Here is a 27,362-nt window from a genome sequence, read left to right as displayed (position 1 = left end):
TTCAATTCAATTTCTTCTCTGGATCTGAATCGATCTGTAAACTCAGGCTGCCTGCCTTTCATTGATTTGCACTGGGAAACCATAAATAGCTCTGTTTTTGCACTGGAATACTTGACATTGAGAGACAAAATAAACCTTAAAGAAGGGGTAAACCTGCCAGATTTTACACACCTAGCTTCAGTGGGTTTGTGTATTGAGTAAATGTGCTCCCCCCCCTCCAAAAAAACAAAAAAAACCAAAAATGATTAAGCAATTTCTGCTGCATCTCATACAATTTGTACCCTAATTTATAATTTGGGCTTGCTGTAACCCCCACCCCCAAAGATCTGGGCATTCTCCTTCAATACAAACTTATACAAACAGGTCCCTATAAAGACTATGTGCTGGAAAATCAGGTTTCAACCAAAATTGTTGAAAAACCCCATTCTACATCTATTGCCAGACTATTTCACTAGATTCAGTCAGTTAGTCCATCCATCCATCCGTCCGTCCATCCATCCGTCCTCCTTCCTTCCTTCCTTCCTTCCTTCCTTCCTTCCTTCCTTCCTTCCTTCCTTCCTTCCTTCCTTCCTTCCTTCCTTCCATTTACTAAACCTTCTTTGGTACAAGTGGCGTGGCATAAATTGCAGGCACGTTAAGTGCTGCCTTGATCGAATTTTTCCACAGTCCCAGAAAATTCATCCTGTATCCAAGTATCCAATTTACTTGATTATTCTTTGATTTTCCTACTTTCCTTCACAGTCTATTAAGAGACTTCCAGATGGTCCAGCTAGGGTCTTCTCCTGATGGGAGACACTCTTCAGCATTGATCCACTTGGCAAGGTCATTATAATATTGTAAGAAGAGAAGAGGGCATAGGAAAAGAGGGGGGGGTGGAGGAAAAAGACTTATCTGTGTCCACTGTCTGGATTATTTCAATTTTTAAAAAATTGAACAAAAACCAACAGACAGGAAAAAAATCTAATAAATAAATATCTAAATACACAGTGCTCTCCCTCCCGCACCAGGATCATTTGGAAGTAACCAGCTATATAACATTTACCCTTGTGGAGCCCCATCTCCTTTCTAGAATTTCATTGACTTTGGGTGTTGTCCTTTCCCCTTTATTAATACAAAATAAATACATTATCCCCATATATCTATAAATACATCTCTACCAGTTACCACAACCAACACTTCTTAACTTATGCATTACATTCAAGTTTATCATTAATAGCTATCTATAACAATAATCTCACATTCCCACCACCTATGAAAGTAAGTACTTCTGACGCTTTCTCCAGCACATCTTGGAACAATTACCATCTGTTTTGTTTAATTTCACTGGAGTTAGATACCATATCCAAACTGATTTGTAAAATGTTTCTTTTATCCTTATTGACATAATATTTCACTACTCTAACGTTCCATATATTTTTCCAAGCACTAAAACGTATTTCTTCTTCCATACCAAATTCCCAAAAGAATTTAAGTAAGTCCTGATCATCTGCTTCCAATGATATATTATAAATGTTACTTACTATACCATTCACTACGTTGTTTTCACCATCCCTTTCCTTTTGTAATATAGTTCCCTATGTGGTGTTCGTAAGGATTGGGACCAATGCAGTTGCCTTTCAGATTGAAGAGAAAGGCCATGTTAGATTGATCCCAAGGCTTTGTACATGGATAATCCCCAACTCCATCTCTCCTTGCATCTAAATCGAAGGAAGCTGTTTCAGCTCTAGTTTGGTGTCTGGCGTCAGTAATGAACTGGATGGGGTGAGTAAACTTAAACTCAATCCAGACAAGACAGAGGTGCTCCCGGTCAGCTGAAAGGCTGGTAGATCAAGTAATAGGGATGCAGCCTGTGCTGGATAGGGTTGCACTCCCTGTAAAAACACAGGTGCACAGCTGGGGGTTTTTCTTGGAATCCTCTCTGAGTCTGAATGCCCAGATTTCAGTGGTGGCCCAATTAAAACTAGTATACCAGTTGTGCCCATTCCTGGAGAGGTCTGATCTTGACAGAGTAATACATGCCTTAGTGATATCCCAGCCAGATTATTGTAATGTGTTCTATGCGGGACCACCTATAGGAAGCGTTAGCAGGTCCAAAACACAGCAGACAGATTGCTAACTAAGGCTGCTTCCAGGGATCACACAACCCCCCTGTCACAGCAGCTTCACTGGTTGATTATCCATTTCTGGACATAATTTAAAGTGCTGGTTCTAATCTATAAAACCCTAAACAGCTTGGGTCCAAGTTATCTCTAGGATTGCATCAGTCTTTATAAGCCTGCCTAAGTGCTAAGATAATCAGGAAAGGCCTTCCTCTTGGTCCCACCCCCTTCACAGGTGCGTCTGGTAGGGACACAGGAGAGAGGGGCCTTCTCTGTGGCTGCTCCCAGACTCTGGAATTCCCTCCCACTGGAGGCCAGCCTGGCCCCATCTTTGCTGCCCTTCGACAGGTAGACAAAGACCTTTCTCTTCAGGCAGAGTTTCTGGCAACCTGCGAGGGTTTTTAAATGGACTGTTGTACTGCATGGAATGTGTTTTAGTGTTGCTTGTGGTTTTTTTTAGTCCAGTGTTTATTTGATCTTTTTCATACTCACTGTTGTTTGCTTCGATATTGGCTTTTAAGGGGCTTTTAGCTGCCTTGAGTCCTCTTAAGGAGAAAGGTGGGGTAACAAAATAAAATGAAATAAATGAGCTGATTAAATGGCCTGCGGCAAAATCACTCCTATGTAGAAATGGGACAGCCTATAAGATGTAATTTGAATACTGAAAGAGACTTTCAAAAAGCTGTTCATTTCATGGAGAAGGCCGTCATTTCCATGCTACTGCTTTTTCTTTTCATGACCCCGGTACAGTTTCTTGAGTTTCTGTCTATCAGAACTGCACAGCGAAGCCATTTCCCCAGACAAAGCATAGGAAGCTGTTTCTAGGACAAATAAACATAACAATATGCTGGAACCATCTGTAACTCAGCAGTGGCACAATGATGTGCCGAGCATCAACCTCCCATCGCTCCGTTATGGACGGCTCTTTGAGCAGCCACTCCTCTTAAAACTAAAGTTCCAAGCTCACTGGACACACACACACACACACACACACACACACACACACACACACACACACACACACACACACACACACACACACACACACACACACACACACACACACACACACACCCTGCCCCAGCGCACGTACATGCAACCAAAAAAACGACCCTGACGCTGTCATATTGCACCACGGCTATGATCTAATAAATTCAGGCCGGTCGCTGATGTGCCAAAAAAGGGGAAAGGAACTTGGATCGTAACAAAATAATTCGCTTCGGTTTCAGTGAAAACAAAATTAAAAGATAAGAGTGCAAAGGTACATAGGTGGAAACCCCTCAGTAAAAAAAGAAGAAGAAAGAAAGGCAAAGGGAGTTTTTATCATGAAGACATGTTGGGTAAGAAACAGCCAGGAAGAAATAGCAAATATGAGAGAACCCCTTAGATGCTTTGCAAGCTGTAGCTTTTTCTCTCTCACAACCACCCCTGCACAATTCTCTCTAGTCGTGGTGCCCTGGCTAAATTTTATGTTGAAAATGATGTCAGAATTAGAAGCGCGTCATGTTTTCAATTGATGTGCCCTTTTATTTTGCCTTGTTCCATAATGCAGCAATGAAGACAGAGAGACAGAGAGAGAGACAAAATAAGTGAAAAGTAGGTCAACCACAGACTAACTACAGCATCAGAAAGTGCATTCAGATTTGATTACAATGGATGCTACCATGCTTCACACCTCTGTTTATGGCCCTTCTCAACTTACTTTGCTCAGCCACCCTCTTTCCATCTGGCACTTGCTTAGAGTCCTGGGGTGTGAATAGTGTTATCAGCTACTTGTTGCTGGATTGTGGCTCCCATCAGTTCTACTCGTAGGTGGGGGTGATGGATGATAGAAGTTGATGTTCAACAACATCTGTTGGGCTACAGCTTCATTACTCTCCATTCAAACCCATTTTGCTCCTTGTATTTCATTAATTATTTGAGTGAGTAAACAAAATTTTGTTCCAAAACCTCATGAAATATATTTCCAGCCAGACACACTTTCTGCTTCTTTTACAGCTCCTTTCATTTGTCAAAATGACCCAACCATCAGCAGTTAGAATGTTTCTTTAGTTCCCGTGACATCAAAGCAAGTAAACCAATGGCAGCAGGGATCTAGGATCAGTACACCCTTAAGGGAAAACTCCTGTTTATTATAACACAAGACACCCTGGCTTTGTTTGTAAGTTTCATGTCTCAGGTATGGTGCACTGAAAGATTTGCATACCTGGAAGGATAATATTCTGAGAAGTTGAAGTATGCATTTGCCAGACTAAGTGATCAGACCCTAAATCAACAAACACGAGATTAGCAAGCAGGAAGAAACTACCTATGTGCTATTAAGAATGTGGTTTGGTATGGATAATACAACTGAATTTTTAAAAGAGTAGGCAAATTTATGACTCATAGAACCAGAATGATGGACTGAAAATGTATATCCTTCATACTTCAGTTTGCCAGAGTCAAAAGTAACAAAAGCAAAACAGCCTGCCTTTTGGATAGTAGCTTTGAATGGAGGATCCTTAGTAACCTTTGTGTAGCCACCATCATTAACTGGTAAACTGCCCAGAGAGTGTTTTAAGCACTCATAGGCATCCTTCAGTCTCGAGAGACTATGGTAACATACTCTGATTCAAAGAGTGTCCTCTCCAGAGCATGAAGCCCGGGTAAGGTAATATGGAGGATAGGCTGTTACCCAAGCAGCAGATCCCCCCTCTCCACATTGCTGAAATGGTCCAATGGAAAGGCAAGAGCCAATACAACTGGTTCCAGCAACGTCGCAGGAGTTGGCAGAACGACACATGCTGCCTTCGGGACTCCAGCTCCGGATTTTTGCCTCTAGGTTAACTCCTGAAGCCTTTTCCATTGGTGGATATAGCCACAAGGCAGTGGAGGTTTGAAATCAGAGTTTTCCTTCTCCTAGATGGGCTGCCTCCCAAAGCTGATGAGCCCCACCTACCCGGCCTGCTCTTTAATAGTGCAAAAGTATGATCTGATCCTTAAAACTTTCCTGACTCCCCGGCTTATGCAAATCTAATTGGCTTTCCTATTTACCATATTAAAGCCAGATACAAAATTTGAGAATTTCGTGCGCCATTAGGCACGCGGTCCTGGGACATGCTCTTTTAAAGCAGGAAGTCCCACCCCTAGGCCCCACCCCCAGGCCATGCGGTCAGGAGACAAAAAGAAAGCCCAGGAAAAAAAACCTCAGCAATGCATCCATGCAAAACCACTATGAGGTGATATATAAGCAGCACGCTTTAACCCTTGTCATTCATGTGTGGCTCCAGCTTCACTGCTTATTGTTCACCTGACTGTCCTTTACTACTCCACGTCATGGATACAAGGTGGAATATTAACAGCACAATTGTACACTTTGTGTGTCCCCTAGTCACTCTACCAAGAATACAAGATCTCACCATGAGAGAAACAAAAGGCCCATGTTGCTTGAGGTCGTATAATTACATATGAGTCATCTGGCTACGAAGCCAGAAGTCGGGGAATTCCCTGTTAGCAAAGCCAGCCTGTGTGGCCTTGGGCAAGCTGCACAGTCCCAGGGCACCCCCCAGGAGAAAGGGAATGGTAAACCATTTCTGAATATTTTCCTCCTGAACAACCTGAAAAAAGGTCACTATAAATTAGAATTGACTTGACAGCACATAATATTGTATTATACATATACAGACATTCTGTTATTATAATTATGATTTTGAGTTTATCAGAATTGCAGTTGTGTTGCTGAGAGTAAACGGAAAATAATAATAATAATAATAATAATAATAATAATAATAATAATAATAATAATAATAATAATAATAATAATAATAATAATAATAATAATAATAATAATAATAATAATAATAATAATAATAATAATAATAATAATAAAGTAGTTGCACACTGCTGTGGAATCTCTGTGATCTACCTGGAGCACTTGTCCGAAGTGACCTGATAGCACATAACATATCGTGCCACAATATGATCTGTAATCTCCATGGAAGGAAGTATGCTCTGGATGATACTCTTGTTCATTAGTGTAGTAAGTCACAACTTGAATAGGCCTATTGAATTGGTGGAACTTATGGAGGAGTTGATTCACAAAATCTCCACTGATTCAATGGGCCTACTCTAAGCAACAGGATTTAAGTCTCTGAGTCTGTTCATTAGATCTGACCTACATCCACTATTACTCATCTACAATTGACTGTTTGAGCTCCGTGCATACTGAAACCACTTTGAGCGTCTGATTCTGACCTGTGCCAGAGTTAAGCCAGAGGTGGGCAGAATCTAGGATTAAGGATCCATTTTTCTGTGTTTGTGTTTTTTGCCAGGATCCTGAGTGGGGATCCAAGTGCAAAAGAAAATGCAACTTATATGGGCAGACCCATGCTAAAGATTCCTAAATACGACAGGAAGGATTTCTATGACATTTCACACTTTCTCTGCAATTTATACTTCAGCCCAGAAGTGAATTTAAACATGTTTATGATCAATCTGCCCTTTCTCACCTGATCACTCATAAACATGTCCAAACCCACTTATAAATTCAAACACAGGCTGCAGAAAAAAAAAATGACATGTTGCAGAAATCCTCCGAGTAACACTTAGCTGGCCAGATAGCTAGTACATTGAAGTGACTGGGGAATTTGATTCCCCCACCCTATGTGTCCCAGAGAGGAGTATACCTTTGAGGTCTTCGGTAAGCTGAATTATCCCAGAGCCTTCAGAAGGAGGGACAGATAAACTCAACTCAACTCCCAAACAAACTGCACCAGAGCACAGAGTGCTACTCCTGTCCTCTGAAGATGGCAGCCACAGAGACTGGCGAAACGTTAGGAAGAACAACCTTCAGAACATGGCCAAAGAGCCCAAAAAACCCACAACAACCATTACTTCTGAGTCCCTTACACGTTGAGAATCTCAGGAATGGTTGGTGTCCACTTGATGCCACTTAATAATCAGGACATACTTGACATGACGGCATACACCAAAATCCAGGTCTATAGAGCCTGTGTCCTGAGCACACTCCTATACTGCAGCAAGTCCTGGACCCTTTGTGCACGGCAGGAGAGGAAGATGAACACCTTCCATATGCGTTGTCTCCAACACATTTTTGGTATCACCTGGCAGGACAAAGTTCCAAATAGAGTAATCCTAGAACGAGCTGGAATTTTCAGCATGTATACAATATTGAAACAGCGCCATCTACGTTGGCTTGGGCATGTCGTGAGAATGGCTGATGGTCAGATTCCAAAAGATCTCCTGTATGGAGAATGAGTGCAGGGAAGCCGCCCCCGAGGGAGACCACAGCTGTGTTACAAGGACATCTGCAAGCGGGATCTGAAGGCCTTCGGAATGAACCTCAACAGATGGGAAACCATGACGTCTGAGCGTTCATCCTGGAAGCAGGCGGTGCATCATGGCCTCTCCCAATTTGAAGAGACACTTGTACAGCAGGCCGAGGCAAAGAGGCAGTCCTGAAACAAGCAAAACCAGGGAGCTGGACAGGGGACAGATTGGATTTGTCTTCAGTGTGGAAGGGATTGTCACTCTCAAATTGGCCTCCTCAGCCACACAAGACACTGTTCCAAGATCTCCATAGAGAGCACGATACAGAGCACGATATCATAGTCTCTCAAGACTGAAGGATGCCTGCACACTCGGCCCAGGATATTTGTGATGAGTAGGAAAAAAAGAATGTGGTAATGTTTTCAAAAATGAATTAAGATAAACTTCTCTTCCCTTTAGCCCAGGCAAATCCAAGAGGTGCAACTATTCCTTATAAAGGACAGGATGGTCATTGCCTGTCCTTGCTAGACAGGTATTAAAGATGAGGAATCCCTGAGGGGGAAAAACAGTCGGCAACCCTGATTCTGAACTAAGCAAACTAAATATACAAGGGCTAATTTTTACAGGTGAAGCGTTCAAAGCGCCAACATGGATGGAGAAATCTGCCAGATGCATACCTTTGTTTTTTAAAACCTTACGTTTGTTTCATCTCAGACATGAACATGTTTGTGAATTTTTATAAACTTTTATTTAAAAAAAAAAGAAACGGCATGCAAAGCTCACAAACCCCTAATCCTGGATGTTCTCTGAAATATGCATGTTTTATAACTCCTTGTTATGTGCTGTCAAGTAAGAATCGACTTATAGCAAGCCTACTAGGGCTTTCAAAGTAATGAGGTATTTAAGGAGTTCCACCACTGTCCCAGTGAGTTTCCATGGCAAAGTCAGGGATCTGAACCCAGGTCTCCGAAGTTCTAACCCATTACACAATCCACTACACCACACTGGCTGTGCTTTATAACAGCAACCTAGAGAAGTCCTAAATTTTCTAAGCAAAATTAGGGACGTGGTGGTGCTGCGGGCTAAACCGCAGAAGCCTTTGTGTGCTGCAGGGTCAGAAGACCAGCAGTCATAAGATCGAATCCACGCGACGGAGTGAGCTCCCATCGCTTTGTCCCAGCTCCTCGCCAACCTAGCAGTTCGAAAGCATGTAAATGTGAGTAGATAAATAGGTACCACCTCGGTGGGAAGGTAAAACGGCGTTCCCTAGTCACGCTGGCCATGTGGCAACTGAAAGTGTCTTCGGACAAACACTGGCTCTATGGCTTGGAAACAGGGATGAGCACCGCCCCCTAGAGTTGGACACAACTGGACTAAATGTCAAGGGGGACCTTTACCTAAAAATTAGCATGCTTAGCTGCTTAGACCCATCTAAGGGAGCCTCTTCATTCTGGGTTTGTGTTGGTTTGTTGGTTTTTTAAAATGTTTCCTGGTGTATCAAGATTATTGAACTAAATTACAGTCATCATATCCTGGCTGGATACACAGGCCTCCAAGAGACAGAAAATGCAAATGGAATTAAGAGTGAAATGAATTGGAAACCACATCTGTGTGCTGTATCCCTGGAAAACTCCGAAAAGGTTCAGAATTGATTTGACGACACCTAGTTATTAATACTAGTACCGTATTCCTATTGCAGCTCAGTACTTTCATTTGAGGGAGAGAACACTGACGAGCATCATTCCTGAAGTACCAGATTTATTATTATTTTAACTTGATATGTGTTACAGACCAACATTCCGCAAATTGTTTTGAATTAATATTCCGGTATTCAAAGGCTGAAAATAAGACAGTACTCAGTCACAAAATAGTCCTGTAAGGTTACATTTCCTGCATTCGGTGTGAAATATTTGTCCATGTTTTTGTTAAGGGAATTTTATTGTGTTGGATCTAGATTGAGGTGCATGTAATTGGGTGCATAGAAAGCAGCTTCCTTATCCCTTCTTTGCCAAAACAGTTTCACCCGTGGCAAGACTGGTAGAATACTTAGGCATAGGGCTGGGGGATGAGCTGTGACACTGGGGGCAGGAAAATGTGCCTAGAAATCAAAGAGACACACACTGTTCAACCCTTCCATTAGCAGACCTTGCTTCCAACCCACAGTGTGTACACAAAAATCATGCAAGGCTCTTCAAAAGTAACATCCCATTTTTAAACTGACCAACTAGATGTCCACCTCTGGAGAGCTTGTCTACATGTGAGGTTGTTCATTATTGGGGTACAACGACATCTCTCCCTGAAAATCTTGTGCCCTCCAGTTCTGGTCCATGAGATGGTTCTGTCAATATGTCATGGGTTGTTATGTGCTATCAAGTCGGAATCAACTTATAGAGACCTTAATAAGGCTTTCAAGGTAAGTGAAATATTTACCAGGTCTAGACCCCCAGTGAGTGTCCATGGCTGAGCAAAGATTCAAACCCAGGCCTTCTGAATCCTAGTCTTTCACTCTGTCCAACACTCCATACTGGGTATCCCACAGATGTAATGGATACCTTCTATTATTTGGTCAGCTTCCAGTATTTAGGGAGCCTCTGACGACAGAAGTTCCACTCTGGTATGACATCTAGTAGTCACTGGTAGGCTTATCCTTTATGGATTTCACAAACAATTTTTAGGATGCAATCTTCTAGTCCCTAGGGGGATGTTATGGCTCTCTTTCTTTTCATGGAAGGAAGCAGGTTCAACAGAACTGACATCCCATCCGTTAGGGGTAGGTCTACCACTGTTGCTCCCCTGCACTGGATACTTTGATGGCAGAAACAGCAAAAGACAGACAGGTCGAAAACCTTCCCTGCCTTCCTGCCTCCAAACATGCCTCCAGAACTGGGAACGGGGGGTTGTTTTTAGAAGTGGGGGGGGAAGCCCACAAAACATAGCATTAGAAGGATGCTACAATGACTGCCCCCCCCCGTCTGCTTTCACATTACAAGCCCAGCACAGTGGATTTGATGGTTCATCTGTTGTAGCATCTCCACACTATGCTCCTGTATGGTTCCCATTTTTATTTTAAAAAATGTCCAGGGACAGAACAGGTCCTTACCTCATGTCTAATAGTGTGCAAGTTGTGTCTATATCATGTGGTATTGGAGGAATCTAGAAACATTAGCTCTTGCCCTTCCATTGGACTATTTCAGTGACGTGGAGAGGGGGGATTTGCTGGTTGGGTAACAGCTTATCCTCCATATTATTTTACCCAGGCTTCGTGCCCTGGAGAGGACACTCCAGCTTAGCATACACGTCAAAACACGAGACGCTGTTCCAAGTCCTCCATACAGAGCACGTTACCATAATCTCTTGAGACTGAAGGATGCCTATGAGTATGAGAAACTTTGTGCACAAATCCATACAAGAATAATAATCGTTAAGGGGGAAATGGATTGATAGACTATCCATCATCCCTGCAATAAACTTCTTGTGAGGAAGGGAGGGGTTGAGGTTCTCTTAATCAGGGTTTTGCTGACTGTATCTTTACGGAATTATCTGCATTCTCTTTAGTTACTTTAATGGAACAGTGTGCAGTAGTTCCAGTCCCATTTGAAATAAGAGAAGAGAGTTTCCAGAGGAAGAAAAAAAGTACAGTCACAGTTTTATAAAAATGATCTTAACAGAGAAACTGTGCAGATAACAAAGTCTTTTTTTTTGCACCTTTGCTAGAGCAACAGGACATCTACCACCTTGTTTCTTAGAAACCAATTAATGATACACCTTGGTCATAAGACATAAGCAAAAGAAAAGATGCCTTGACCCTTTAGAAGTGAATATGAATTTTTTTTAATAAAACCAATGATCATTTCTATCCAGAATGTGAAGGGATAAAAAGATACCAGAGGTGTGCCGGTGTTGGGTGGGGATGTCTTGGGTTCAAATGTAGAATGAGTTTTTAAAATTCCCATAATGCCTTTGAGCCCATCAGTATCCTCTCAGCCTACTCTGTCTCTCTACACAGTAATAAAATAATTCAATGTCTCATGCCCCAAGGTCCATGGGAGAAAAGTAGAATACAGTATACAAAAACAATAGATCAATTGATTTGTAAAGAATGCTTTTAAATATAAATTATTACATGTATGTTACAGGAACTTATTCTAGAAGCACAGTGATACTATACATTAGATATTTTTTAAAAAATTATTTTGGTAATAGCCTGCTATGTCTGGCAATCAATTTGACCACAGAAAGCTATCCATGAAGTATAATAAGTAATGTTCCCTTTCTCTTGATAGTTTACAGGCAATGAAAGTTTGTTATGCATCTGGTTTAAGGACAACTCCGGATACTCTCTAGCAATGTTCACATGCTAAATTAGGCACAAATATAGTTTATGTAAGTAGACTGACAATCTGTACTCCTGTATAGTTATTCATAGGTAAATGGAATGTTTATATGTTTATGTGGGGTTTCTGGGTTTACATTTCTGTTGCAGTATCTAAGCTTCAATCTCATCGCTAGGTCCAAATAGAATAGATCTGTTGAATCAGCTAGATTTAGATAAGTGTGGCCTGATATTTAGCAATTTATTCTGCCCTCTTTGGGACAGGCAATATGATTTTGTCGAGGTATATTATGGAAGGATGACATTATTCGTAATTTCTCTCTTCCTACTTGATTCCCAAAATAGGGCCTAAGAAGCAGGACCTGTACAGTGTTGAGTTATCTAGAAAAGTTGTTCATGCTATTCTAATGTTTATGAATATAAGTAATCCAGATTTGTAGAATGTTGTCCACTTCGAGTTTCATCTCAGGCTTGTCTGTTGCTGCTCTGTCCTGGGCTGGAAAGCAGCCACAGGTCTCATCCTACAACTTTTTAGCTTCAAAGAAAGCTGATATGCACTCCATGTTTAACAAGATTCTTATACTTGAGTACAAACTAGAAATAAGCACAGCGACAGAGGGTGTCACAAACATCTGAACAAGAATACATGTTGTGTGAACACATGTATACATGCAGTTTGAACACATTATGTTCTGTTTCTCCTACAGACACTCCACCATGCAAACTTTTGATGAATATCTTAATAACAAAAAGTGCTGTTTGGAAGCCAGCCATTCCTTCCTTCTTTTCAACGAATTTCCCACTCAGCTTCAAGTTGGATTTTAAAAAAAATCAGTTCTTGGCGTTTCCCAAGATTTTATCCATCTCACCAAGCAGTGGGGGGGCAAAACCCTTTTCCCAATCAGAAAGGAAGGAAGGAAGGAAGGAAGGAAGGAAGGAAGGAAGGAAGGAAGGAAGGAAGGAAGGAAGGAAGGAAGGAAGGAAGGAAGGAAGGAAGGAAGGAAGGAAGGAAGGAAGGAAGGAAGGAAAGAAAGAAAGAAAGAAAAAGAAAGAAAGAAAGAAAGAAAGAAAGAAAGAAAGAAAGAAAGAAAGAAAGAAAGAAAGAAAGAAAGAAAGAAAGAAATGTGCATGGAGAAAAGTAAGTAGGAAGACGGCCATTTAACCTACTCCACTGATTCTGCTCCTAAACACAGAACTGCCTCGATGCCTCTCCAGACCTTTGGTTTCAGGTCTGGAGGTGACAGATGGGAGTTGTTGTGCCTCCAAAGTAGGGTTCTTAGGTGAATAGAACTTCCATATTCAAGAGCGGAAGCACAAGGTAATTAAGGTTGCAGTTTAGTGCCTAATTCCATAGTAAGCCCTACTGAATTCAAGGAGACACCCCGCAGTTCATTCTAGTGCTAAAACAAAGTGCTAACCTCGAGGAGACCCCAGTTAAATGACACCGGCCAACGTCTCTCCTTCTCTCTCTTTCACAAGCCCGCACGCACGAAGACTTTCCAAGTGTCCCACAGACACAACAAGGAGGGGCCGCATCCCTCTTAGGGCCCTGGCTGCCCCCTTTAGCCCCCGCCAGGCCCTTCCTTCAAGGGCCTGTCAGTTCCCCAGAAGGCCAAGTTCTCCTTTTCCATCTTTCTCTCCAGATCCATCCCGGGCAAACGCGAAAAGAACCAGGGCGACAGAAGAAGCAGCAACCCGGGGCCCGATCCTTCCCTTGGCAAGTCCTTACGACTCGCACCCTCCACGCTTTGGACAAGCCCGGAAAAGTTCCCCTCGCAACTCCAACCCTGTCAAAAGTGCCACTTTGCTCCGTTTTCTGACGCGCTCTAGCCACGTTTCCCAGAGTTGCGGGGCGGGGGGGGGGGGGCAAATTAACCCCTTCCTTCCCAACTCCGCCAACATGTTCTCCCCCGCCCCGAGCCCGTCCAGGGACAACCAGAGAGGAGGAAAGGAGACCAGGTGCGCTTTCTCTCTCGCTCTTACCGCTCGAGCGCCGGACGATGTTCTCCAGAAAGGTATTCTGTGGTGCCACCAGCCCTCGCTTGCCCCCCGGCATCCTGCGGCTGCAGAGCCGGGCTCTGGGGCCAAGGGGTCGCAGCGGCAGGGGCGGCGAGGAAGAGGAGGGGGATCTCGGACGGTGTCTGGAAGCGCCCAGGGCCGTCGTGGAGTCGCGGTGGGAAAGCGGGCGAGGCAGTTCATGGTAGTGGCGCTCCCGCGGCCGGTGAAGCCCGGACTGTGGCAGCAACGCCGCGCTCACAGCTCGGGAAATGCAGGCTCAGCCGATCCGGGGAGGATTGCGCCTGCGCGGCGGCGGCGGCAGAGGCGGCGGCGGCGACCCACCGGCGATCGCTCCGGCCCCTGACCCTCTCCCCAGCCCAGCGGGCCGGCACCATGACCCCCCACCCCCGCGCCCCGGCACAAGTTCGAGTCCCCACCGCCGCCACTCCCGGGGCCAGCTGGGGTTAGGCAGGCGGAGCGCAAGATCTGGCCACCCCTGTCGCTCAGGATCGGGGGGGGGTTGCGCCACGCAGCTCCGGGCGCGGTCCGTCGAGGAAGCGGAGACGACGATCGGGGAGCCCCGGAAGGCGCCCGAACAAAAGCCGACGCTTCCCGGCTGCGAGGCGGCTGGTGCGGGTCAGTCTCCGAAGGAGAGTCAGAGGCTGGTCTCGCCTTCCCAAAGCCGGCGCTCTCCGGCAAGAGGACGGGCTCCGCGCAGGGGCTTCTTGGGCTACCGGAGACGTTCAGTACCCTGGACAGCTCCCGGCGGCCGCGCCTTCACTGGAGAATCCGCGCCGCCCCGTCGCCCGCCCGCCGCCCGATGCTCTCGGCATCCTTTCGTCCGGCTCGACGTCCGGGACCGATCCGGCGGTGGTTCCTTTTCGCCCCGACTTTCGTCCCCTTCGCTCGGAGGGGGGGCGGATCGGCGGCCCGGCGTCCGCTCTGCCACCCACTGACGCTGGGGCGGCGGGGGGGTGGGGGACGCGGAAAAGGCAGTGTGTGTGTGTGTGTGTGTGTGTGTGTGTGTGTGTGTGTGTGTGTGTGCGTGTGTGTGTGTCTGTATGTGTGTGTGTGAATGAGTGAGTCGGTGGCACCCCGGAGATCCTCACACCTCCTCCGCTGGGATCGGGAAAGAGGACCGATCTGGCCAAAGGTAGATCAACTTGATCGAGATTGGATTGGAGGGACGGGGGGGGGCACCGACACCTCTCCACCGCCTCTCCCTAAAGAAGTGGGTCCCTGAGCGGCTGAAGCGGACCTGGCAGGTCCCTGAAATCCGTGGATGCTCAGCGATGGGAGGCGGAGGGCTGCCAAGCTCCGACCCAGTCCGATCCTCCGACCCAGCCCGACCCGGGATCCTTCTCTTCGAGGCCCCGAGGTGGACTCTCAAAGTTCGTCAGTGGGGACGGTCTTCCAGAGAGGCAAGAGAGCCCGGGCTCCCACTGGGGGGGGGGCTGCCTTCCGCCGGCAGAGAAGGAGGCTGAATAATTCATCAGACCCAAGCGTTTGTTTCGGAAAGAAAGAAACGGGGGAGGGGGGTGTGAGGCAAAGAGGAGGTGGGGCGGGGGAGGGGAAGGGAGGGGAGGGAAGTGGGGAGGAAGGGAGCAATTGGTTGGGCGCCGTAGGAGAGCCGAAGTCGGGGTAGGTGGAGATAAAAGACGGGACAACTTTATTTCTGCCTTGCAAGAAAGATTCAAACGTTGAGAAAGGCACAGCCGCGTTTTCAGGTGTCTCTTGGAGGAAACCAGAAGGAGTTCCCTTGTCTCCGTCCTTTCCGCCTTCGCTCTGCGCTGAATGGAACCTCCATATTCAAGAGCAAGAGACCTCATATAAGCTGCATCTGAAGATTCGGGCGCTGGAGAGGCGAGCAAATTAAACAAGGCAGCCTGGGCTTCAGGCTCCCTCGGCCGGCTTCCCCTGAGGCAGGTTCTTGGGGCCTGGATCGGGTCAGACGCGGAAACGCTGGTCCTGCCTCTGAGAATGGCCGGAGCTAACAGGCAATTTCCGGGAAAGCTGTCCAGCCTGGCATTTTGATCATCAGATCGATCCTGTGCAGCCTTACTCGTGGCTCGCTGGCTTTAATAGCGGCTAATTGTAAGGATGTGTAGGTAAATTTGCAGACGTGCATTCCCATTCCATCCTGGAAGCAATTCGAACAGACTGCCATAGGACTTACTCCCAAGTAAGCGCAAAGAGAACCGAAGTCTTCCTAGTTCATGGTGCAAGGCCCTCCCTCCCTCCCTCCCTCCCTCCCTCTTTCTTTCTTTCTTTCTTTCTTTCTTTCTTTCTTTCTTTCTTTCTTTCTTTCTTTCTTTCTTTCTTTCTTTCTTTCTTTCTTTCTTTCTTTCTTTCTTTCTTTCTTTCTTTCTTTCTTTCTTTCTTCCCTCCTTCTCTTTTTTCTTTTTCTTCCTTCCTCCCTCCCTCCCTCTTCCTTCCTTCCTTCCTTCCTTCCTGCCTTCCTTCCTTCCTGCCTTCCTTCCTTCCTTCCTTCCTTCCTTCCTTCCTTCCTTCCTTCCTCTTTCTTTCTTTCTTTCTTTCTTTCTTTCTTTCTTTCTTTCTTTCTTTCTTTCTTTCTTTCTTTCTCTTCATCCCTCCCTCCCTCCCTCCCTCTTCCTTCCTTCCTGCCTTCCTGCCTTCCTTCCTTCCTTCCTTCTTCCTTCCTTCTCTCCCTCCTTCTCTTTCTTTCTTCCCTCCTTCCCACCTACCTACCTTCCTTCCTCTTTCTTTCTTTCTTTCTTTCTTTCTTTCTTTCTTTCTTTCTTTCTTTCTTTCTTTCTTTCTTTCTTTCTTTCTTTCTCTCTCTCTCTCTCTCTCTCTCTCTCTCTCTCTCTCTCTCTCTCTCTCTCTCTCTCTCTCTCTCCCTCCCTCCCTCCCTTCCTTCCAGCTGTGAAATCCATGGAAGAGGGTACCCCAGACCCTCAGCCTGCATCACCCCATCTCAGATTTGGGAATGGGGAGCAAATTATTTTCTCAACCTTGTCAAGAAGCAGTAGGAGACGTTAAAGGCAAAGCCCAGACTTGGATTTCTGGCACTCAGCCTTGAATGCTGAACTGGAGAGAAGGACACCAGTGAGGAACACAGGAAAAGAATGTTCTCTTCCGTTCTGGTTCTTAATCTCCAGGGGCAGACAAAGCTGCTGAGTCAAACCCCTGGTGCATCTTGCTCACCGTTATGTGCCATGACCCGTAGCCTTCTCCGGGCAAGGATCCCTCCCAGCCCTATCGGGAACTGATCATGGGGTCTTCTGCAGGCAAACCAAAGTGGTCTATCAATGAGCTATGGTCATTTTCTAAAGGGAGGGGAAGAAAGACCCAGCTACTAAATGTATTAAATTAGGGACCTCACACACAGTGCTTTGTTTTGTATAGATATTCTCTTGATAAGAATTCACTGCATTTTTAATATAAATCTTTAATTTTTATTAAATAAACATCCAACCTAAACAACATAAACTTAACACCACAATAAAATACAATTATATAATGCAGCAGTGCCACCTTCACCCTCAGGGCTAGCTTTAATAATATTTTTAAAATTCATTCAATCCATTTTCTCTCCAATACTTCATTGTTTCTTCCCTCGATGTATACCCCTTCCCTCTCCAAAATACATATTCCAAAAATATACTCCATATTTTCTTAAAATCACCATTTTTGATAGGCCTTATCTTATTTTCATATCACATGTCAATTTATCATTAATTGCCATATATCATAATCCTCTATGCCATTCCTCTAAATTAAATTAATTCACTCCATTTCTATGGCTGCCAAAAACTCAGTGAATTTCTGATGTTTTTCTTTGAAGGGGACCAATGCATTCTAATGAAAATATTGGTGGATCTTTCCCTAGTATGCTCTCATTTTTCTTATTCCTTTTTATATCTGACCAGTTCACTAAGACATTTCCTATTTAGTTTTCTTCCCCTCTCTTTATTCTTTACCCCTCCATCCCATTCCATCCAAGTTTAATATAATAATGATCATGTGCCGTCAACTCAATACTGACTTATGGTGATCCTTTAAATAAATCTCATTGAGTCATTTGACCTATTCTAGTTGGGACAAGCAATTGGATAATTATTACTAACTTTATTTTTATAATACCTGCATAGATGATGATGATGGTAGTAGTAGTAGCAGTAGCAGTAGCAGTAGCAGTAATAAGAATAATAAGAATAATAAGAATAATAAGAATAATAAGAATAAGAATAAGAATAAGAATAATAAAAATAATAAAAATAAAAATAAAAATAAAAATAAAAATAAAAATAAAAATAAAAAAAAAATAATAATAATAATAATAATAATAATAATAATAATAATAATAATAATAATAATAATAATAATAATAATAATAATAATAATAATAATAATAATAATAATAATAATAATAATAATAATAATAATAATAATACATGCCTTCCAACAATACTTGCAAGATCAATATATAATTACTTAACTGAAAAGTCCCTATGTGCAGCTGAACAGAAAGAGAACTTTAAAAAGTCAAGAGGCCTGAAAGATCAGCTGCTTATTGATAAAATGATACTGAAGAATGAAAAAAGACAAAAAACAACCTTAACATGGCCTGGATAGATTATAAAAAGTTATCTGACTCATTGCCACAGCTGGATTCATACCTGCCTCAAAAATGTTTGGGAATAGTAAAAACACTCAGAAGTTCTTCAAGAAAAAAATGGAAAAAAAAGTCTTAATGGCCTATGGTGAAGAAATTGGGGAAGTTAGCATCAAAGGAGGAATATTTCAAGGGGATTCTTTGTCACCGCTGCTGTTTAACATCTCACTAATCCCCATGTCAATAATTTTAAATAAAACTGGATTGGGCTACTATATTTCAGAACAAGCTGGAAAAATCAATCTTCTCTTATATATGGATGACCTAAAACTATATGCAAAAAGTTCCACAGAGATAGAATCATTGCTAAACACAGTGCAAATATTTAGTGAAGATATCCAAATTAAATCTGGAATTGACAAATGTGCAGCTCTGTCTATATACCATGGCAAGATCCAAAAACTAGATGGAATAGAGTTTAGAAATGGCAATATTGTAAAATGCTATCAAGGAATGAAAATTATAAATACTTGGAATGCTAGAAGCAGATAACATCGTGCACTCAAAACTTAAAGAACTGACAGAAAGAGAATATATCAAAAGACTGCGGAAAATCTTAAAACCAAAATTAAATGGTGAAAATACAATCAAAGCCATAAATACATGGGCAGTTCCAGTGATTAGATAACCAGCTGGAATAATGGATTGGACTCAAAACGAATTAGAAGAACTGGATGGAAAAATACAGTAACTAATGAACATGCATCACACACTGCATCCAAAAAGCGATGTGGATAAATTATATTTACCACAAAAAATTGGAGGCCAGGAATTACTGCAAATACAGCAGATAGTAGAGGAGGAAAAAAGAAGCCTAGATGATTATATCAGTACAAGCAGAGAAAAATTACTTAAGACAGTGAAAATAGATAATATTTTGAAAACAACAGAAACAAAAGCTCAAAATAAGAAACAACAATTTGAAAATAAATTAAACAGCTGGAAAAATAAACTACTACATGGACAACACCTGGGAAATATTGATGGAAAGCATGATCATAATTCAACATGGGCATGGCTAAAACTGGGGACCCTTAAGAAAGAAACTGAAGGACTGATTTTTGCTGCACGAGAACAAGTACTCCAAACTAACGTGATGAAAGCTAAGATCCAAGGAATTAGTGCTAACGGCAAATGTCAAATCTGAAAAATAAAAAGATGAAACTGTCTAACACTTCATTTGTGAATGTCCAAAGACTGCACAAACAGATTACAAAGTTAGACACTATAAAGGGGCAAAGTTAGTGCACTGGTCATTATGCAAAAATTATAACTTGCTGGCCTCCAAAAACCTGTGTGAACATCAGGTAGAGAAGGTGTCAAGAAATGAGGAAGTCAAGATCTTGTGAGATTTCCGGATTCAAATGGATAGACACCTTGAACATAACATACCAGACATAGTAGTAATAGAATGAAGAAATTACTGGATCATTTATGTTGCAATTCCAGGGAATGCCAGAGTTGAAAATAAAGAATTGGAAAAACTAACAAAGTACAGAGACCTGGCAATCGAAACATCTAGCCTCTGGGAAGAAACACACTTCAGTGGTCCCTGTAGTCATTGGGGCTTTGGGAACAATATCAAGAAACTTCACCCAGTACTATAAGCAGAAGCAGATCTCAGAAATCACACCATCTGAGCTACAAAAAACGGCAATACTAGAAACATAGCGTGCCGATATTTAACAGATACTTAGGTTTTTGGTTAAAACTTGTATCTGTTATATAATACCAGTCAATGTTTTATAATGTCTACTGTGCCTGGTGTTTAATCAATCAATCAATTAATTAATTAATCAACTAATTAATTAATTGATGATGATGATGATGATGATGTCAAGTCAATTCTGACTTATGGAAACCTTTTTCAAGGTTTTCTAGACAGAGTGGACTCTGATGTGGTGCATCATTTCCTTCTTCTGGGGGTGTCCTGGGACTGTGCGGATTGCCCAAGGCCACATAGGTTGGCTCTTCTCCCAGGAGACACAGTGGGGAATTAAACACCCAACCTCTGGCTCCACAGCCGGATACCTAAATCACTGAGCTATCCAGGCAGCTTGCATAGAATAGTAGAGCACTGTATAACAGAAAAGAGTTAATAAAGAACGAAGTTGGAAATGTACGAAGGAGATGAAAAAGAGAAAGGGGACAAAAGAATCTTTTGTGAAAGAAAATCTCAGGACTTTGATGGGCTTATACATTTATGGAAGCCGTCTTCCAAACACTGATGATCAGCTATTATCAAGACGTATTATAATCCAATCCCTCTCCGAAACTGCTGATAAGTGCAGCTATAGCTTTTAGGAAAGGATTCTATGCATGCTTTTTTCAGCAAGTCAACAGGGAAGATGAGCCAGAGATGGTTTGCACACACTGCTCATTGTGTTGTTAGGGATATGTGCATAACATGGCTACTGGGGCTTGCTTCTATTCACATCTTGCCCAAATTGTCCCCCCGCCCCATCCCCAACCCCTGAAAAATGGAAGAATGAATAGTGCTGTACTGAAGGAGGAATCGTGGTTTTTTTGCACACTCTTCCCAAGAGTTCAAGGATATCTTGTGCAACATTTCTTGAACATGGACATGACATCTATTATGCATTTCATATTATTTTCCACTCAAATAAAAACAAGTGTCGTCCCAAACAGGGTGCAGAAAAGGGTGTTTTCTTTTTCTATCACTCTTCCCCCATGTCCCCTTTTTCTCCTCATGCAAAATGGATGCTGCTTACTTCACGCATTCCAAAACTTGGTATCGGCAGTTATTTGACTCCCAACATTGATCTGATGGAATAAGCACAATGTTAAGCATGCATCTCCCTTTTGAAACTGCAGATCAGTCGCATAAGCAAAGTAAGTGAATGCAAAGCTAAATCAGAATTTAATCAAATAAATGCAAGGGAATACAGACAATATAAATATCCAAGAACCAGCCTAAATGCTTTGATTTTCCGATTCAATTAAAAGCTTTGCATCTCATTTCCGAATCAGAACATTAAATCCCAGGCCCATCTTTAAAAGGACTTTCTGTGTTTCTTTCTCTGATCTTCCTGTTGGACCTCAATCGCGCAGGTAATCTAGGGTATTTTATCAAAGGTCCTGGAGGACAAGAAAAGAAAGGGAGTTAGAACGTCCTTGGAAACTATGTCGTTTGAATCAGCAGAATCAGGCTTCATGTAAGTGTTGACAATTAAAAGAACAGTTCTACAAAGTTATTGGAAGATGCCCGGAAGATCTCCCAACGCAAGCCTGTAGGAAGGTCTCTCTTTGCCTCAGGGAAGAAGAAAAAGCAGCAAGCAGAAGGAGGGGCTCTCCTTTAGAGAAGACGTGGTACACGTGGGCCTTCAGCCTCTGACCTATCAGACCTTGGCGGTTGGGATCAGGCTTCAGAGAACGGCTGGCAATTGAAGTGATTTGCTTTGCTACAGTCTATATGAAAGGGCTGTTGACATGAAGCCTGCAGCAGGAATTCGTTTATTTGAAAGAAAGAAAAAAGAAGGAAGGGGGGGAATCTGGAGAACAGGCTCACTGTGAATCAGGGTTGAGGAACTTGTGGCCCTCCTGATGTTCAGCACATTTATTTATTTGTTTGTTTGTTTGTTCATTCATTTGTTCATTCGTTTGTACCCTGCCTTTCTCCTTGAAAGGACCCTAGGTGGCTTGCAACAGCTAAAAGACAATATTTAAAAGCTAAAAAAAACACGGGACGTGGTGGCGCTGCGGGTTAAACCACAGAAGCCTCTGTGCTGCAAGGTCAGAAGACCAGCCATCGTAAGATCGAATCCACGCGACGGAGTGAGCCCCTGTTGCTTGTCCCAGCTCCTGCCAACCTAGCCGTTCAAAAGCATGTAAAAATGCGAGTAGATAAATAGGTACCACCTCAGTGGGAAAGTCACGGTGTTCCATGTCTAGTGGTGCTGGCCACGGAAACTATCTACAGACAAACGCTGGCTCTACGGCTTGGAGACGGGGATGAGCACCACACCCTAGAGCCAGACACAACTGGACTAAACGTCAAGGGGAACCTTTACCTATAAACAGTAAGTATACAAAAAATTTTAAAAGGAAATTAAACAAGCATTATATTTAAAAAATGGTAATCCATACTACAAGCACCTTTAAAAACAATGGAGCACCACCATCCATTAAAAGAACAACAACAACCCTCATCCCTTCCTCTTTTACAATTAGGCAGATTGCCCGGGGGTGATGGGAACTGAAGTCCTGCATCATCTGCAAGGCCAAATGTTCCCTTCTCATGCTGGGTCACAATTTCAGAGGCAGCAACGTTCACTGAACTAAGCAGAAGAGAGGAGAAAGGAGCTTTTCCTGAGGATGCTTAAGTGGGTCATTCAGGTGCTATACACAGCTAGCTTGGAGAAGAGGAAACCAGGGAGACTCCGGTACGGCCGGGAGCAAGATGATCATCAGCGTCCAGCCACTGGACTTCTGTGAACCAGATCTGTTGTATCTTTCTTTTCCAGAGCAGGAGGCCCTCTGAAACAGTAGGTCAGGCTCTCCCTTAATCGCTCTGCAGGCTTTCTCAGGATTCTTGACTCATTCCAGCCTCTCTTTGCTCCAGGAAGAATCACCGCCTGGCTCCTGCTTTGCAAGGGGAGGGAAACAGAAGTCACAGCATTTCAGATTTTCTGGGGGGAAAAGGCCAACTGCTGTTGCACCAGGAAGAGGTTCCTAACAGCTCGATGGCAGGATTTTAGGCTGGACTCTGTATCCTGGAGCTGATTTTTAGTTCGTGAATGTCAATGATCACCTTTGAGAGAGGTATCTACTCGCCAGCCTTGTCTGGATGTCAAAACAGAGGAAAGAGCTGTGCTTAGAAACTTTAGTTGTTTGGACTACAAGGCCATTCTGCTTGGGAATTCTGGGGATTGTAGTCCAAACGAATAACTTCTGAGTTCCATGTAAGAGGTGAGTGGAGGGCATGTCTTTCAAAGACACATGTGTGAATATCTGTGTATATCTCTGAACCTTCCTTCAGGTACCTGCTTTCTTTCCATTTTTCTTTTAAAACAAAATCTATATTTTGAATTCTGGGCAGTTCAAAGTGCTGGGCCCCAAATGGCTTGGGTCCAAGCTATCAAAAAGACAGCATCTCCTTCTTTGAGCTTGCCCTGGCATGAAGATTATCAGGGGAGGCCTTTCTCTTGGCCCCATCACCCGCACAGGTGCAGTTGGTAGAGACACAAGAGAGGGGCCTTCTCTGTCGCTACTCCCAGACTCTGAAACTCCCTCCCAAAGGAGGCCAGGCTGGCCCCAACTTTGCTGTCCTTCTGCAAGCAGACAAAAACTTTTCTCTTCAGGCAGGATTTTCCTTAGTGACTGGCTGCTTGAGAGAGGGCTTTGAAATGGATTGTTGCGCTCTATTCCTTTAAAATGTGTTTTTAGCATCAATTTTATTTATTTATACAGTACTTGTTTAATTCTTTTTCAAAATACTTGTATACTTACTGTTTTCAGTTTTTTAATATTGCTTTTTAATGAAGTAAGCTGCTTTGGGTCCTTTTAAGGGGATGTAAAATATTTTAAATATATCATATCATATCATATAGCCACCCCTTCCCCTTCCCTCTCCCTCTCTTCCTTATTTCATAAATATGCACACATCTTGGGGGACATTTTTCAGTTCAGGTGTGTTCCTTGCATGCATTCACACACCCCCAATCCAGTATGTTTATGGTGTTTTCACGTGGACTCAAAGTATGTGCATTTTTCTGTGTACCAAAGTGTGTGTACTTATAGCTGTTGCATATTTTTCGGGCTGCCTGGTTGTGTTCTTGAGATTTTTCTTCCTAACATTTCACCAGTCTCTGTGGCCAGCATCTTCTGAGGACAGGAGTCAGACCTCTGTCTGTGCTCTGGTGCAGTTTGTGGGATAGCTGAGTTCTGACTCCTGTCCTCTGAAGATGCTGGCCACAGAGACTGGCAAAACATTAGGAAAAAGACAGCCCAAAAAACCTAGAACAACCATCAGATCTCAGCCGTGCAAGGCTTCGAGAATATATTGTGTGTATGTATTTATTTGCATTCTGCTAATATTGAATACATCCACATCCATATTTGGTGGGGAGCGGAGTGTGGACAATCAAGTCCACATAAAAAGCCTTCTAAAGTGAATTCCTTGTACAACCATGCTAGAAGGACTGTTAGTTATGATACTGCTGAATGAATTAGCAAAGGCAGTATTCAGCACAGCAACCGAGAAAGATAGGTGGTCCTACTAAGGTAATTGGACTACAACCCCAATCAGCCCCAACTTCTATAATCAATGATGACACAGAACAGGCTTGCCATCCAAGAACGTGTGGAGGTTTACAAGATTACTCTCGGTCTCTGCCATGCATTTATACCTCTCTCATAGAATTCTTGGGAAAAGAGAATTTTTCACCAGCTTGTAAGGTGACATGGGTTCATCACAATCAATATATCTTTTGTGAAAAGTGAATTTTCATCCCAAGTAAGGAATTTACGTTTGAATAGCCTTTTCTTATTCATTTACAAAGCATACCCATCAGTCTGAGAGCTGACTTGTAGATGTGGGAGAGCACATTTACATCCTAGGCTACAGAAGAACTTCAGGGAAATGATCTTCCATGTCGATCTCAGCAGAACATTATGAGCTGGAGAAATTCATATCCCCAGCCAGGTTGTTGTGAACTTTGGCAGCGCTGCCAGGAGCACAAAGTTTTGCAGACAGTCAACTTTAGAAAATGGGGAAACTTTGGACCCGTCCTCATGAGGGTGCTTCTGTAAAGCTAGTTGCTAATCACGATCGGAACTACAGACTGGGGACACAAATCCTTGTTAAAATATTCTTTCCTCCCCAGCCAGGATGGAGAGGCATTTCCTGGTGTTCTTCGGCAAGCAATGCTGTCTTGTGCAAAACGGTTTGTTGTGCATGACTTTACACAGTTTGTGCAATTGCAATTTGGGCAATTCATTTGTGCAATTCATTGCGCACAACTTTGCATAGGATTGTGCAAATTGTGCCAAACTAGGTTGGTAGCTGCTTTATATTTAAAAAATTGAAGCACGTGATGGTATATTTGCATCTTTCAGTCCTTGTGTGTTCGGGCTGTGTGTGTGTGTGTGTGTTGTGCACTAGGAATATTTTACACTAATTACAGGGACAGCTGAGGAATTTTAAAGCTGAGAGGAGAACAAACCTATTTGTACCCCTCTCAGCTTTAAAATCCCTCACTGATCTTTGTTATCCAACTGAGATAGCCTAAACCAACAAGGTTTTTCTTAAAGAACAACAAAGTTATGAATATACATTCTATTCCTACTAGAGACTCCTCTTGCAAATACTGCAATTTTGTTATATTGTAATTTAGTAAAATAGTTACATCCAATCCATATCAAACTGGTACGATTATTTCAGGTTCTGAATTCATTAAAACAGGAGCAAAACTAAGGTCTTTCAAAAAGGAGGATTGGTTTATTTTTGCATTTTGGACAGTCATATTGCTTTGCTCACTTGGGAATCAATTTTCTCAGCCTCAATAAAAGAAGACTAAGGGGTGAATATGATTGTTATTGTTTAGTCGTTTAGTCATGACCAACTCTTCATGACCCCTTGGACCAGAGCACGCTAGGCCCTCCTGTCTTCCACTGCCTCCCGGAGTTGGGTCAAAGTCATGTTGATTCCTTCGATGACACTGTCCATCCATCTCGTCCTCTGTCGTCCCCTTCTCCTCTTGCCCTCACACTTTCCCAACATCAGGGTCTTTTCGAATCTTCTCTTCTCATGAGACGGCCAAAGTATTGGAGCCTCAGCTTCAGGATCTGTCCTTCCAGTGAGCACTCAGGGTTGATTTCCTCTTCAAATATTTGAAAGGCTGTCATACAGAGGAGGGGCAAGATCTATTCTCAATCATCCCAGGGTGCAGGACACGTGTCAATGGGCTCAAGTTAAAGGAAGCCAGATTTTGATTGAATCTCAGGAAAAACCTCCTAACTGTCATAGCAGTACAACAGTGGAACCAGTTACCTCGGGAGTTGGTGAGTGCTTCAACACTGGAGGCATTCAAGAAAACTTTAGATAATCAGCTGACATATATATTTTTACTTTTGACACCCTTGACTTCCCCATTATTTTGCCCAGAATGGGACTTTTAGCTACTTCTGTTTTCTTGTTTTGGGGGGTGTTGGGTGGCCTGTTGGGTAGATTGTCCCCCACAGATCTGCCCAAACACCCTATGCCTGCCTTAAAGGATGCACTCCTGCATGTTCCTTTAAAAAAAGAGAAGGAGTCCTGTGTAGACACAGTGGTTTGTATCTCCAAGTGGCAGACAGCTGCACATCCTTCCAAGTCTGGAAGGTTCAATGGCAAAGTCTGGATGTCACAACAACCAGCCAGAATCCAAGAAATAGCTGTGTTCTTGGGGATGAGCCATTGGACTGGTTCACACTGGCAAATTGCCCCAGTCGACAGTAAGAGCAGCAACACAAGCAAGAGACCTTCAGTCCATTTTGTGTTTCTTGGGACAGGCAGACCTTGCCAGAAGCCAACAACCTTTGGCTCGCTTCTCACCTTCCGACAAGGCAGAACCTTCTCCAAAGAACAAGCCTTGGTTTTATTCTCTGGCTTGCTGAGGGAGAAACAAGACAGAGAGCTGGCTCCTTACTAGGTTTGCCCAACAGAATCAATCCACCATGGACCAGAGGGAGAGAATTTGGTCAATTTTAGCAGCAAGGAGGAGTGACTAGGACATGTGTACCACCATCCCTCTCTTCCTTGGTAATCCAGAGCTCCCAAAAAAGGCCTTGGCTTCGCATGAACCCTGCCAGTGAGAAGTTTTGTGAGAAAGCTAGTACCTCTTTAAGAAGATACTGGCTTTAAATATGATTTTTAAACAAAGATCTGGGCTTTATTTGGGGTGTTGGCATAAACCAGTGCTTGGAAACGTCACCTGTTTGAACTACAGTTCCCCAAGTCCCTCATGCTGGCTGGCTGTAATTCAAAAAAAGTAACTTTTTAAAGCTCTGAGGTAGACTACACTGC

General features: G+C 43.3%; 1 protein-coding gene across 1 annotated transcript in view; it reads right to left on the bottom strand.

Moving 5' to 3' along the window:
* Positions 1–13,975, bottom strand: part of KCNH5 (potassium voltage-gated channel subfamily H member 5) — a 216,315-nt gene extending 202,340 nt beyond the window's left edge. The window contains exon 1 of the mRNA XM_020809805.3: positions 13,684–13,975. Within this exon, the coding sequence (XP_020665464.3) occupies positions 13,684–13,756 (73 nt within the window). The 5' untranslated portion in view covers positions 13,757–13,975. The remainder of the gene's footprint in view (positions 1–13,683) is intronic.
* Positions 13,976–27,362: the final 13,387 nt, after the last annotated feature.

This window comes from Pogona vitticeps, chromosome 1, assembly GCF_051106095.1.
Source record: "Pogona vitticeps strain Pit_001003342236 chromosome 1, PviZW2.1, whole genome shotgun sequence".
NCBI lineage: Eukaryota > Metazoa > Chordata > Lepidosauria > Squamata > Agamidae > Pogona > Pogona vitticeps.
Note: the sequence above shows the minus strand (reverse complement) of the source record. Positions and strands in the feature narration are given on the sequence as shown.